Raw genomic sequence first — 13,650 nt, 5'->3', positions numbered from 1 at the left:
AATTGGCTAGCAGATTGCATCTCCTTCGCTCACGCCCAAGCTGGGATGACTCTTGAGGGTCATGTCACGGCTCATAGAGCCAGAGTCATGGCAGCGTTAGTGGCCCACTTGAAGTCAGCCACTGTCGAAGAGATTTGCAAGGCTGGACGTGATCATCTGTCCACACATTCACATCGCATTGCTGCCTACAGCAGGGATACCCAACGTGACAGTCGGTTCGGGCAGTCGGTGCTACAGAATCTGTTCGGGGTTTAGAATCCAACTCCACCTCCCTAAGCCCATTTTTATTCTGTTCCAGGCTGCACTCTCAGTTAGTTGGTTAAGTTTAGGTCAATCTCAGTTATGTCCTCGCCGTTGCGAGGCCCAATTGACCAATGTTTATTGTTTTGAGTGAGCCTGGGGGCTAGGGATACCCCATCAGTGAGAACAAGCAGCCTGCTTGTCCTCGGAGAAAGCGAAAGCTACATACCTGTAGAAGGTATTCTCCGAGGACAGCAGGCTGATTGTTCTCACCAACCCGCCCGCCTCCCCTTTGGAGTTGTGCCTTCCCTTGTCTTTGTCTTTGCTATGTATTGGACTGATGAACACGAGTGCGTTCGGGCGGGAAGACGGTCGCGCATGCGCAGTATGCATGCACGCGAGGGCTAGCAAACACTTTTGCTAGTGAAGCTCTCCGATTGAAGGGGCTGCCGTGGACGTCACCCATCAGTGAGAACAATCAGCCTGCTGTCCTTGGAGAATACCTTCTACAGGTATGTAGCTTTCGCTTTATCAATAAACCTCTTGTTTTGGACCTCCCTTTTAGCTCCTTGTGGATTTGCCATTGTCCCGCCCTACTTTCTTTCCTTTTGGACCTCCATCTATGTAGGGTCTTTTTCCGGTTCTGACTGGGGGGTTTTGACTTTATCTGTAAGAGTTTTGCTTGTTTGTGACTATTTTAGCTGGTGTGCTGTTTTTTCCCATATCATACCACTGTGGCATTCTGTATGACATCAAGCTTTCTGATTCTGCTACCACTGGGTTTCTTTTCTGTTGGGTTATAGTACCAAGCTTCATAGTTTAGCATTAGCAAAATAAAATCCCAGCAGTCTTTAGGATGATGGATTCCATGTGAAATGTCCATGCAGTGCAACAATTGGATAGCAGGAACTGCCAGGAAGAAGATCTGGTCAGGTCAAAGGAGGGACGATTATTATTATTATTAGCATTTGTATAGCGCTACCAGACGCACGCAGCACTGAACACCTGACAAAAAGAGACAGACAGTCCCTGCTCAAAAGAGCTTACAATCTAAATAATACAGACAGACAAGACAGTTACGGGTGAGGGAAGTAATGGGTGAGAAGGAAGGAAGGGACAAGGGGAGGGCAATTGAGTAGTGGCTAGGAGCTAAAAAGCAGCAGTGAAAAGGTGGGTTTTCAGCATAGGACGATGACAACTATAATTTAACAAAGCCATTTACAGCAGAGAGTAAAGAGTGTTTTTAACGGACATTGAGGATATTTATGGTTGTATGTAGAGCCGTAAGGTTCTCTTCAGGTTTAGAAGGTGCTGCTGTCAATTTGCTATATTTAAGCAGAACTGTGTGCTTACATAGTTTGTCCTTTTGTGTGGTTTCTGGTTATGTTCTAAATTGTAGTCAGGAAATAGAATGTAACTAATAATATGTAGTACAGACTTACTAGGTGTGTTAAGTGAACCATTTGTATCTTCCTATGGTGTAGCAGGAAGTCTGTACAGATCGCAGTACAGTGTAGAAGAGCAGGAGGAGAGACAGGGAAACATAAGCTGCTTGCTTTTAAAAATATCTTCCTATTATTTAAAAAAAGAAAAAAGTCCTTACAGGTATTTATGGGCTGTGGTTGGTGCAGAGGGGAAGATTAAATAGGCCATGTGGCTGTGCTCTGCCTTGATGTTCTGTATTCTGTTCTATTTTAAATGCTTATGCTGTGCACGCTTAAGGATGCATCTTCTATTCACTACAAAAATAACTGAGAGCATGTTGTAGATCAAGAAACATATCATAATCAAAAAAACAAGTAGTGAATTTGGTAATTGTCTGCATCTTTTTCTCTTCCTTTTACCTCTTTCTCTGTTTCCCTCTCAGTTCTAAACTCTTGCTCCTTATTTTGTAGACACTGCTCTCCTGTTCACTGCTTCTTCTCTGTCTTTACGTCTCACCACTGGGCCTCACTCAGTGTCTGTTTTCCCAACCTTCATCCCAAATTCCAGCTTTATATCTACAAGCAGTTGGTCAGGTAACTGCACCTTTCTCACTGACTTGACTCTTTGATGGAGCATACTCTATTGTCAGTCTAGGGAAGAGGAAGAGGGCATTATAGGGTATAATGAGCCTGCAGTGTAGGAAAAATAATTTAATAGTTTTATTTTTGTATCTTACCTTTGTACTTTATGTGGGGGGTGGGGAATAATAATATGGTAAACAATCAAATTAGAATAAATAAATAAGTAGAATATTATAATTGTTCACAAACAGCAGAGGAGTGCTGTTCCCATATGCTATGTTTACTCATGTCCTTGACTGATTTTCTGCTGCATGAATTGTTCATGTTCAGTATTTCCTTTGTTTAATAATTTAGATTTAGTCTTCCTTATTATCAGTTTACACTGTTTCACTAATACATTTCCTGGTTTTATGATGGTGAAAATCAGTTTGAACTGATTTTCACTCTAATTTCAAAAACACAGTTGCAGACCTGTGATACATTCCAGCACTTCTTCACCAAGAAGACCAGCAGTGGGGCATTTGCAGGAACTGACCCCAGACCATACATGCAGCAAGCCTAGGAGTGGCATGCACGTGCATACTGCAGGAGGAAAAAGGAAGTTGCTAATGAAGGAAAGAGATTGGATCCTCTGCTGTAGTATGAACCACCACAGGAGTTGCAGTGGGGAAGGAAGGCCAGAGTTATTGGGAAGGAATTGCTGAGCTGCCACTAGAGGCCCAGACACAAGAAGCTCGTGCCCTACTTGGTGGAGAAGATGATACTGGGAAGGATGAAAAAAAGACAGATGACAAGGGAGAGGAAAGGGGCAGCACAGTGAGTGAGATGCTAAGCAGAGGGAAGCCCCTGGGGGAGTGGAGAATGGAAGAGAGGAAATGGTGAGATAGCAGAAGGCTGGAAATAAGAGGAAAAAGACTGAGATGAGAGACTGGGAGATTTGATGGAGAGAGGGGCAAAAAGGAAGTAGGGAAATTGTGGTGAAAGAAAGAGCCCCTTCAATGAATTTGAAAGTTATGTGGCCTTTTGCATAATATTTTTGGGAACACATCTAGATTTAACTATATTCAGAAAATTTACTGCCCTGGCTTCTGTTCTCCAAAATAAACTTTGATAATCTACCTGGAAAAATATTATTTTGCTATTGATTTTCTCCAGATTTTATTGCAATACTCTAATAGCTTTCCAGGGAAAATAAACTATGATACAACTGAAAATGACAGCACCTGCTTTTTTAGTTGAGGTCTCTTTCTGTACTAGGGAAAAATAGTCCTCTACATAGTCTGAGATTTCTCTTACTTTATTTCATTGTCTGCTATGTAGACTTCGAGGCATATTTTCAAAGCACTTAGACTTAAAAAGTTACATAGCAATCTATGGAACTTTGTAAGTCTAAGTGCTTTGAAAATGAGCCCCTTTGTGTGCTTCTCATCCATCTTCATGGTGGTTGTGGCAGCTGATGGGACAGAAACCTTATCTGAAATGCACCACTTTTTCTTTGTTCTGCTTCATGGAATCTATACAGTTCCATTACTTGTGTATACTTTTTATCCAAACTTTATCAGTCTTCTACAAAGAGACCAATTGAGATTGTTGAACAAAGCCAGACTAGTAAGATTTTAAAAAGCACAAGTGACTACATTCCTTTGGTTGCTGATGGTATTCCTCTTGCAGGCTCACTGACAAAATGATTTGAAAATGAGACAGTATGGTCAAAACTTTGCCACAGCTGAAGCTATAATAGGGCAGACTTGAATAACGCTATTATTCTTCAACAAGCCGGATTAATGTGATTAGTGTTGTTTCATATTTCTTTAGTTCTAAAAAGTAGTAGTAGCAATATCTTGATCCAGAGGCAGTCTATGTGCTACAGCCTCTTAGCATTTTTAAGGACAGAAGCCAGGTCCCAGTGTAATATTTGACTAGGCTAGGTGCTTTGTTTTGGACTTTATATCCCATGTTCTTTGGTGTTCCTTCCTTAGGTTCTTGACCAAGCGAGAGCAGAAATTAATGCAGCGTCGGCAGCATGCTGAGGAACTGCTAGAGTGGAAACGGCGTCTAGATGCTGAGGAGGCAGTGATCCGCCAGATGGAGAAACAAGCCCTAGCTGTCTGGGATAGAGAGCATGTCAAAGCCAAACTGATCAAGAGGGAGCTAGGAGAGCCAAAAGATAAACACAAAGGTAAAAGGGACACCTTCTGTTCAAAATAACCAGCTAGTGCAAAATGCAAGATTTCACTACGGGAAGCAGATAATAAGAGTGCTTAGACTAACCAGCTAGCATAAGTGCTTACTGGAAGGAGTGGATCAAACACCTATATAGAACAGGCAGTATAAAATGTATAATACGCATACAGTAACTCCCTTCTAGTAATTTGAAATTGACCTCACCCTTGGTTTGTTTGCCCATGATACATTTGTGGCTCTGTCTTACCAGAAAGCCTACCATATGTAAGTCCTTGCTAGAGCCTGCTAGTGTAGTGCATAATTGCTGCACATAGGTTTGGCCCTACAGTGTTCACCACTGGCTGATACCATCACAGTACTCTGAAACCACTGCTCATAGCTGTAATGCAGTTGAACTGCTACCAGACCATTTGTAGCCTTCCTTCACAGAAAATATGTATTATCCAGTATTGCCAAAAAACATTCAGGTTGAATGTATTGTGACAATACCCTTGTGTCTGTCCAGGAAATGTTATACTGGCAATAGCTGAAAGGTATCGCGATCTTGTCTTGTAATAATACACTGCCACCTTGATGACACTACTGGAGTGCACCTCTATAAACAGTTCACTAGTGTATTATAATAATAGATAATATGTATATATTTATTTTGTTATGTTGGGCCTGAGTGAAACCATCAGACTCAGGAATCTATGTCCTTTACTCAACATGAAAGCAGCTGGCTGGTGTCCGGCACATATGTTTGATTAGTTGAGATAAACTGCGACATCTAGCATCCTTCTCCTTCAAGTTAGGACTTAATAATGCCTTTTATATTGGTGGAAGAGGCTGCAGAAATATTGTGAAAGTTCAGTTCTCATTAGGCTGTGACCTGGCTGAACTATTCCCACTCTCTCTGATTGTCTGTTTTCCTCTACAGAAATGTGTTTATTCTTTTTGTGTTTTAAAAAACTTTTTTTTATGAAAAGGTTTATTTCAGGTTGCCCTCTATTAATAGTGGGAGTTCTACTGCAGATAATAGTAGTAGAAAACATTTTGGGCTTACGAGCAATAATAGGTTATTGCATAGGCCAGGCTATATACAAGACTTACAGAACTTTGTTCCCTGACTCTTCCAACCTGGAAATTGAACTTTAGGTGTTAATGCCCATCCAAGTCCCTAAGAGAGTGGAAAGGATACTATTAATATCTAGAAGAACACAGTAAATGATGGCAGATAAAGACTCACATGGTCCATCCAGTTTGCTCAACAAGGTAACTAGAGCCATGCCCGCCACTCTGTGTGGGCTCCATCCACCCATGCTTAACACTGGTTGTCAAGTTTCCAACATGCCAACCATATAGGTAGCCAAACATGATGGGAGTCTTGGTTATAACCATGTATTATCCTCAAGTATTGTTGACAGTATTCAACTTACCAGTCAAGATGTCTTCCACCCCTTCCTGATCTGCACAGCACCCTCACTTACAACATGTGACAAAATGATCTACAACACCAGAGTTGCTGAAGCTGCATTTGTCTTTTGCCATTTGTGCGACACAGACTGTAGAAGTCTTTCTGGCATCAGGCCTGAGTTCCCCCTATGCTGGAGTTACCAGATCATCTTCAGTCTATTGCCGTTTGTGGGACACAGACTTGAAGTCTGTCCAGCTTTGGCTTTAGTTCCCACTACTCTTGCCCAACATAACATCTCAACAGCCATGTTGTATTTCCAGCCTCTTTCTATTTAGGCATCCCCTATTTCTGTCCCATGCATCTGAATCTTGGTTTCAAATATAAACATATTTCCATGGGGTACAGAACACAAAAGCTAGACCCATTTGACTGTTCTCAGGCCTATATTCTGTTTTACCTCGTCTCCTTAACTAACTTTTGCCTTAGTATATTGTCTATGAAAATATATCTTAGCCCATCACAGCTTGCCATCATGTTGGGTGCCACAGGCTTGATCAAAAAGAACTTCCAAGCACACCTGGATAAGTTGCCTATACATGTTACATTTATGAACTCAAGAAGGAAGCTCTCTTTGGCATGATGAAAGTACTGTGGCGAGCGTTAGCAATAAATTTGAGAAACTGAGATTATACTGTGTTAGGAGTGAGGTTCATTTCTGACATGGTATGTGCAAAACTAATCCATTTGAAGATATCACCCAGGTCACACTAAGACAGATGGTGGTAGGTTTATGAAGGGGCTATGGAAAATGGAAGGCTAATATTTGAATTGTTGGTGAACCTATGGTTCACGTGTTTAACATAGAAAGTGCTTTGCCTGTGGCAATTATTTCTACACATAGAGTTACTACAAGCTGTGAAGGCCTATTTTAAATAGGTCATGGAGAGGGAATTGAGATGTCCAGGTCAGGATGTGCTCAATTAACTATCTAGTAGCTATGTTATTTAAAAACAAATAAGACTTCCAGTGTCACAACTTGTGTGTTGCTGCAGCCAGGAACATCGCAGGTTCCCCGAGAACATGCAGGATAGTAAAATTCTCACAGATGGATGATGTCATCTGACAGAGCCTACATGGAAACTTTCTCCAGCACCAAAGACAGAACTTTTGAGATTGATTAACCATGCACGCTCGCCTTTATGCTCCTGCTGCTGCTGGACAGGACCACACCAGTTTTAGCTTTCCACAGAGCTGATTGGATGCAGTTTTTTTGTTGTGGTCAACTCAGCTCTTCTTTCTTCAAAATATTTCCAGATAATATGGCACCCATTTTCAAAAGACAAAGCATCTCAAAAGTGGCACAAAGAGGCAGTTGGATGTTTTTTTTCACAAAAAGTCTTAAGTCAGAATTGGGATGTTTTACACCACAGTTCATCCGAATCACAAGGGGGGGGGGGGTGTTGGAGGCAGATTTTGGGCGGGCTTCAAATCTGGATGTTTTCAGTAATAATGGAACAGAAGAAAAGTTACAGGGCAAAAAAGGACATTTTTATCTAGACCTGTTTCAGTCACGACTAAGTCAGAAAAAGGTGTCTTAACTGACCAGATGACCACTGGAGGGATTAAGGCATGACCCCCTCTTAATCCTCCAGTGGTTACTGACCTCCTCTTACCCCCCAAAGATGTGACAGTGACAGTAGATACCAGGAGCGTAGTTGCTATGGGGGCCTGGGCCCCCGTGGATTTGGCCCTGGACCTCCCTACCGACGACCCTCTCAACCCCCCCTCCCGCCGTCGCCATCTGCTACCTTTGCTGGTGGGGGACCCCAACCCCCGCCAGCCGAAGTCTTCTTCCTTCATTTGGTTTCTGAGTCTGACATCCAGCACGTACAACTTGCAGGACGTCAGACTCACAGAAACAGAACGAAGCCTTGCGATCTGCAGGGCTTCGTTCTGTTTCTGTGAGTCTGACGTCCGACATCAGAACTCAGAACCAAACGAAGGAAGAAGACTTCGGCTGGCGGGGGTTGAGGTCCCCCGCCAGCAAAGGTAGGCGACGGGCGGGTCAGAGGGTCGTCGGCGGGGGGGGGGGGGGGTCCAAAGTTGTTGGAGGTGGTGCTGGTGGTGGCGGGGTTGTGGCGGCAATGGCAGCGGGGGGGGGGTGGCGGCGGGGGGGGGGGGGCTAAAATGTGCCCCCTCACCTCAGCTGTGGCCCCCCTACCACTGAAGTCTGGCTACGCCCCTGGTAGATACCAAACTCTATGATGGCTCCAGATATTAGGGCCATTCTTAAGGAAGGCAGCAAGCCAAGTAGTGAACAGCTGTGAACTAGGCATTTTTGACACAAACTTACAGCAAAATGTCTCAATTCGAACTTAGGCGTCATATTGAAAATACCCCTCCACGTTTAAGTCCTGTCATTATTGCATTGCTACAAGCCAGGAAAAAATTTACTTACCTGTGGACCTTTAGGTAGCAGTAGGTTTTCTCTGTTCCTGGAGAGCTCACCATACATATGAAGGGGGTTTAGGTGGGATTATACCTCGGTCCCCCTGTGTGAAGTCCACTGCACTGACCACAAGGTTGCCCCTCTGTACTGCTGGGGTGTCTGTGTGGCCAGTTTACTAGCAATGTTGCCAGACAGACATCCCTATGGCTTGTTTTCCTACATCGTTCTTTGGAATTTTTTTTATTTTAATGGTACTTACAGGCGGACATGATAAGCATGAAAATGTCTAGCTCATTTTTCTGGTTTGATTATGGCTGTGAACTAGGCATTTTTGACACATCTTCAGCAAAATGTCTCAATTCGAACTTAGGCGTCATATTGAAAAAACCCCTCCACGTTTAAGTCCTGTCATTATTGCATTGCTACAGCAAGGAAAAAATTTACTTACCTGTAGCAGATATTATCTGAAGACAGTAGGATAAAAATCTTCACAAACCTTCCCAGCTCCCCAAGGAGCTGTACTGTATTATAATAATGTTTAAAAAAATGGATTGGCACAATTCTGCACAACAGTGGTAGATGGTAACAGGTGCAGATATCTCTCAAAGGTTTTCTGTTCAGTACTGGAGAAGAAATAAGTTGTAAATGTGTATCCTGTTGTCCTTGGAAAACACTGGCTAAAGGTAAGTAACTATGTTTTACTGGCTGCAGCAATGCAAATAGCATGCCCCAGGTTAGGCCCACTATCTAGAAAAGGGGTTGTTTTCAGGATTAAGTAGCACCCCCCCCCCCATAAAACCTTTGGACCCACCCCCCCCCCCCCCCCCCCCCCAAAAAATAAGATTCTGTGAGCCCTTCACACCCTTACTACCAAAATCCATGATGATACCCCTCCCCCAGCTGTTGCTATGATCTCCTTGGTTTCTAATGAAGGGACAGAGAGCACCCATATTTGATAGCTTGATACCCAGTGGTAGTGCTGCCAGGAGTCAGAGATCCATTGGGTGCCAATGTCACAGGAACATCGGGGGATTGTTCCTTCCCCCCACAAGAAACCAAGGAGACACCAGTAAGAGCTTGGGGGGAGAGAGGGGAGTCATGGATCTTGTTGAAACGGAATATTTTCCAGGGTCAGGAGTTGTGGGCTTTAGATGTGTGTCGAGTTGGAAGAGGAGTGTGTTGAAATGTGTTCTGCTGGGGGGGCTTGGGGAGGTGTTTAGGTTTGCACCTACTCTTTGTTTAGATCCTCAACTCTAACATCCAGTGTTTTCTGAAGAGTCCCAAATCCCTGATTACCTGTTACAGGAAGTACTACTCCCAAAAGGAACACTCAGCTGATCCGCTAGGTCCCCCTTTCTGTCATAGGTCATCACTTGAACTCTTGACTTCCAACAAGCTGCTCTTATCTGTACCCTTATTCTTCATCTCCAGCTCCCAGCTCTGCACTTTGCAGTTTGCCACACCAGATGCTTGAAATGGCATTCCAGAACTAGTACTCGATGGCTACCTGTTTTTCAAATTCTGACTAAAATCTAACTTTTGAGTCTGCTTTAAATTTTAAAACTGTTTTTTCCTAATCATGGCCATGTTTAATCCATTGTAAAAATAATTAAAATTTGTGAAAATTCTTCGATATTTTGTCTGTCTGTTCTTGACCATATTTATGCTCCACAGAAGAAGGACTGTCTGTCCTGTACAGACCTGCATACATCTTGTAGAGCTACAAACATGTGTAGTAGGAGTAGTACCAGTAGGCTGTTTCAGACCACAGTTCTAACAAAGTGCTCTCAACTATGAAAAGTTTCTGATTATCCTGATGTCACTGGTCAGCAATGCTTGAGCGAAGAGATGATAAGCTTTGGCATCTTGGCCGCAAATTACATCAACCTGTACATTCCTCTTGTAAATACTCTTGTAAATACTGTTAAAATGCCTTCCCTCACACAGTGAGGAAAAACCTGTAATAGTTAATTTAAAAAATGCACACCATAAAGATGGTTGTGCATGCAGCGTTTCTAACTCCCTTGTATTAACTGAAAAAAAAAATAAGAATGTACAAATTTACATAAAACCAGCATTTAGCGGTTGGTATCTATTGCTTTTATAAAATAGACACCCAGAACGATCCCCGTTGGTACACAAATGTTCTTATGCCAAATTACAATCTACTGTGTGTGTATTGTGTATATAGTGTATATATTTTGTAAGATAAGTGTCTATGTCACAAATCTACCCCTACTCCACCCAAACACTAGGAATTCTTGTGCTGATATGGCTTATAAGTAGGTGCTCTTTGTGTATCTGTCTTTTTACACATGAATATTCCCCAGTGCAATTTATAGTAGCTATTTTCTGTGTGTAAAACATGCCTAATGATCAGAAAATACAGTTTAAAATTATCCCCTGTATATTTTCTTTGGAGATGGTTCTATAATAGGAGGCAATGAGCATTTTCATATAGTGATAGCACAGCAAGGATCAATTTTAATTTACTGTTTTCTTTTAACTATAATCATTTTTTCTCCTTTTTTTTTTTTTTTAACTGTTCTTCTACATGTCTAGAATCAGGAAAAGAAGAGGAATCCTTAGCTGTCTCCTGCTCCCAAATGTACAGTGAAAGCTCAGTCCCAGAAGAAATACATAACCGTGCTGCTGAGTCTGGGCCCTCTGAGAGTATGTCTCAAGAGCAGCCACCCAGTCCTGAACACACTGAGATTAGTGAAGAGATTACTTTCTCACAGGAGTCCAATCAACCTTCCTCTCCCAGAAAACTTGTAAGTAAGCTCTTTGTGCATTAATGCTGTATAATTTAGCAATATACTTTTTTTCATATTATGCACAGGATATAAATGACTGAAATTAACTGTTTTTTATTTGAACAGTCTCTCTCCAAAAGCAGCATCTCTGTGTCAAAGCAGGATTCAAACAAAGGAAGCCCAAAAACTGGAGGACAGCTTAGAGTCCCTAGGAGACCCCACCAGCTGCCACATAGCTGTTCTGAAGAATCCTTGTCTGTGACACAATCAGGTAACATTTGTAGATGGCAGGAGCTGTGCTTGCCCCACTTTCTTTTTCATAAGCGTTTTTCATTTCTTAAAATTCTCTACACCTGAATCTTCAAAGACCATACGAGTGTTTAGGTTGTGATGAATCTGCCGTTCTTCCCAAGCTTGATTTGCGGGCATCTTCTATATGTTTCCATAATATAATAAAGCATTGCATTGCATTGCATTAATATTAGATATTTGATACTGGGAAAACTTTTCAGTGATTATATTGCACATTTTCTTTTCTAGACCTTTTCCATTGCACATAGCCAATAAATACCACTTTATTTGACCTCCCTTTAGTAAGAGAAGGACCTTCAATTTTGCTATTGGTTCATATCTAATTATAATTTGTAGGTGTATTTCTTAATATTTGGAACTAAAGTGGATTTTGAGGAGCTTTTTCCTTATCCTCAAGACCAGTCCTAGACAAATGGGTTATACCTCTCTACCAGCAGATGAAAACAAATGCTTGTGAGTCCTGCCCTATGTATGGCACTGTGCAGCCAGTTATTTCTCAGTTTTTTGCTGTCTCCACAGATGATAGACAGATACGCCATACAGCACTGGACTGATTTGAGAGTACACTTTTGAGCCCAGTTGAGAACTAGCAGAGGGGATGGATCTCTGAGCCTTGTTGGACTCTGCCTTTAAACCCCCGGGGAGATACCAAGGAGTCTTTAAAAACTTCTGTTTATTCCAAATTGTAGATGTCCAATGAAACAAAGTCAAGGCTCTGTAGTTGAAGGAGCATGACTTGACATGATCGTGTTTTGGCAATGGTGCCTACATCAGGAGTCCAATGCAATGTTCAAGCTTTCCCAGTAGATGAGCTCTGTGTTTCTGATTGCCCTCAGTTGTTTGAATTAAAGTTTCTTCAGTTCCTTGGTTCATGGCCCCAGTCAGGTGGGGGCCCAGTAGTTCTACTTTACATGCTCAAGATGCTTCAGCATTAACCACCATTTAACCTTTACGTTGTCCTCCTTGTATGAAAGTATAGTTCAACACTATGACAACTTCTAATTATAAGTAGAAAGTTTCAGGTGCAGAGCTATCCCTTAAGATTGCATTCGTGTTTGCCATTTTTCACATTGCCGCTGCAACCAAGATTTATAATGGAAAAAATACAAAACCATGAAGAAGGGCTTAACTTCATCTCCCCCTCCTTCCCTGCTTCTGGCTGGCACACCACATTGTTGGCCCTTTTGAAGTTGTTCACCACTGTCAGTGACTTTATGTGATTGATCTCTCCGGAGAACTATCGGTGCCAGATTGGCCCAGATCTTGATTGAAGCAAAAGAGCTATGCTTCTGCTATTTTAATATTTTGCAGATACAAAAAAGGTCCACGACTTAGCTTATTCCAGGTAGTGGAGGATATTTGAGGTCTGATGCAGAGATAGAAGAGTCTGTCCTTTTGGGCCTCAGTTCTTATATTGTGACCTTTCCTCAGGAGTGCTTGAGGAAACTTCTGGCCATGAATACATTGACAGGGCAGGTAGAGGCATTAGCATGTTTTGGGGAGTGTTTTGTGGGTGCCCATTGACTTCATACCTGATATCTTGTTTCTGAAAGGGGTGATATACCCTAGGCCTTCGGTGTAGATGATCTTCTCAAATCAGAATCTTAATCTGGCTCTTCGGGCATTGCGTTCTTCCCTTCTGGAATCACTGAAGCAAACCTTTAAAGGATCTTACCCTGAAGGAAGTGTTGCTAGTGGCAGTTTTACTTGGTTAAGCAGATTTCAGAACTCCAATCTGTTTTCTGTAAGGAACCTTTTTGTAAGCTGTATTGAGCAGGGACTGTCTCTCTCCATGTTCAAGTGTGAAGCGCTGCGTACATCCGGTGGCGCTATAGAAATAAGTAGTAGTAGTAGTTTTTCTTCATTTCTTTGAGGCAAATATTTTGATTCAGATAGTAGTTTAGTTTATTAAACATGTGATATATTGCCTTTCCAATAAAAATCAAAGCGGTTTACAATTGCAAACTTAGTAGAGATAGGAAAGGAACTCCATAATGCAAAGGAGAGATAAAGGGACAGACAGAGAGAGAAAATAAAAAGATAGTGAAGGTAAGAGAGAAACAAGTCAGAGATAGTAGAAACAGAGAAGCACATTGCTGGTGCTGACTCGCTTGACCTCATCAGGTTCCAGGGAAGACTAAAGAATAAAGGTAAGTTTTCAGGGCAGACCTACATTTAAGGTTGGACTGTTCAGCATGAAAATCTATAAGGAGGGAATTCCAGAGGGAAAGGGCAGTGTAGAAAAAGGCAGAGTGATGTGTGGCTTCCAAACGAGAGCAGTGAACTGGGAGGAAGAGCTATGCAATG

The 13,650-nt window shown here is 42.2% G+C and overlaps 1 protein-coding gene across 1 annotated transcript in view; it reads left to right on the top strand.

The window, feature by feature from the left end:
- CEP350 (centrosomal protein 350) overlaps positions 1-13,650 on the top strand; it is a 411,134-nt gene that overhangs the window by 322,287 nt on the left and 75,197 nt on the right. Inside the window, exons 28-30 of the mRNA XM_030208006.1 lie at positions 4,226-4,425; positions 10,838-11,049; positions 11,158-11,302. Of these exons, the coding sequence (XP_030063866.1) occupies positions 4,226-4,425; positions 10,838-11,049; positions 11,158-11,302 (557 nt within the window). The remainder of the gene's footprint in view (positions 1-4,225; positions 4,426-10,837; positions 11,050-11,157; positions 11,303-13,650) is intronic.

This window comes from Microcaecilia unicolor, chromosome 6, assembly GCF_901765095.1.
Source record: "Microcaecilia unicolor chromosome 6, aMicUni1.1, whole genome shotgun sequence".
Taxonomy (NCBI): domain Eukaryota; kingdom Metazoa; phylum Chordata; class Amphibia; order Gymnophiona; family Siphonopidae; genus Microcaecilia; species Microcaecilia unicolor.
The sequence above is the reverse complement of the archived record's forward strand: the minus strand, read 5'-3'. Positions and strand labels throughout refer to the sequence as shown.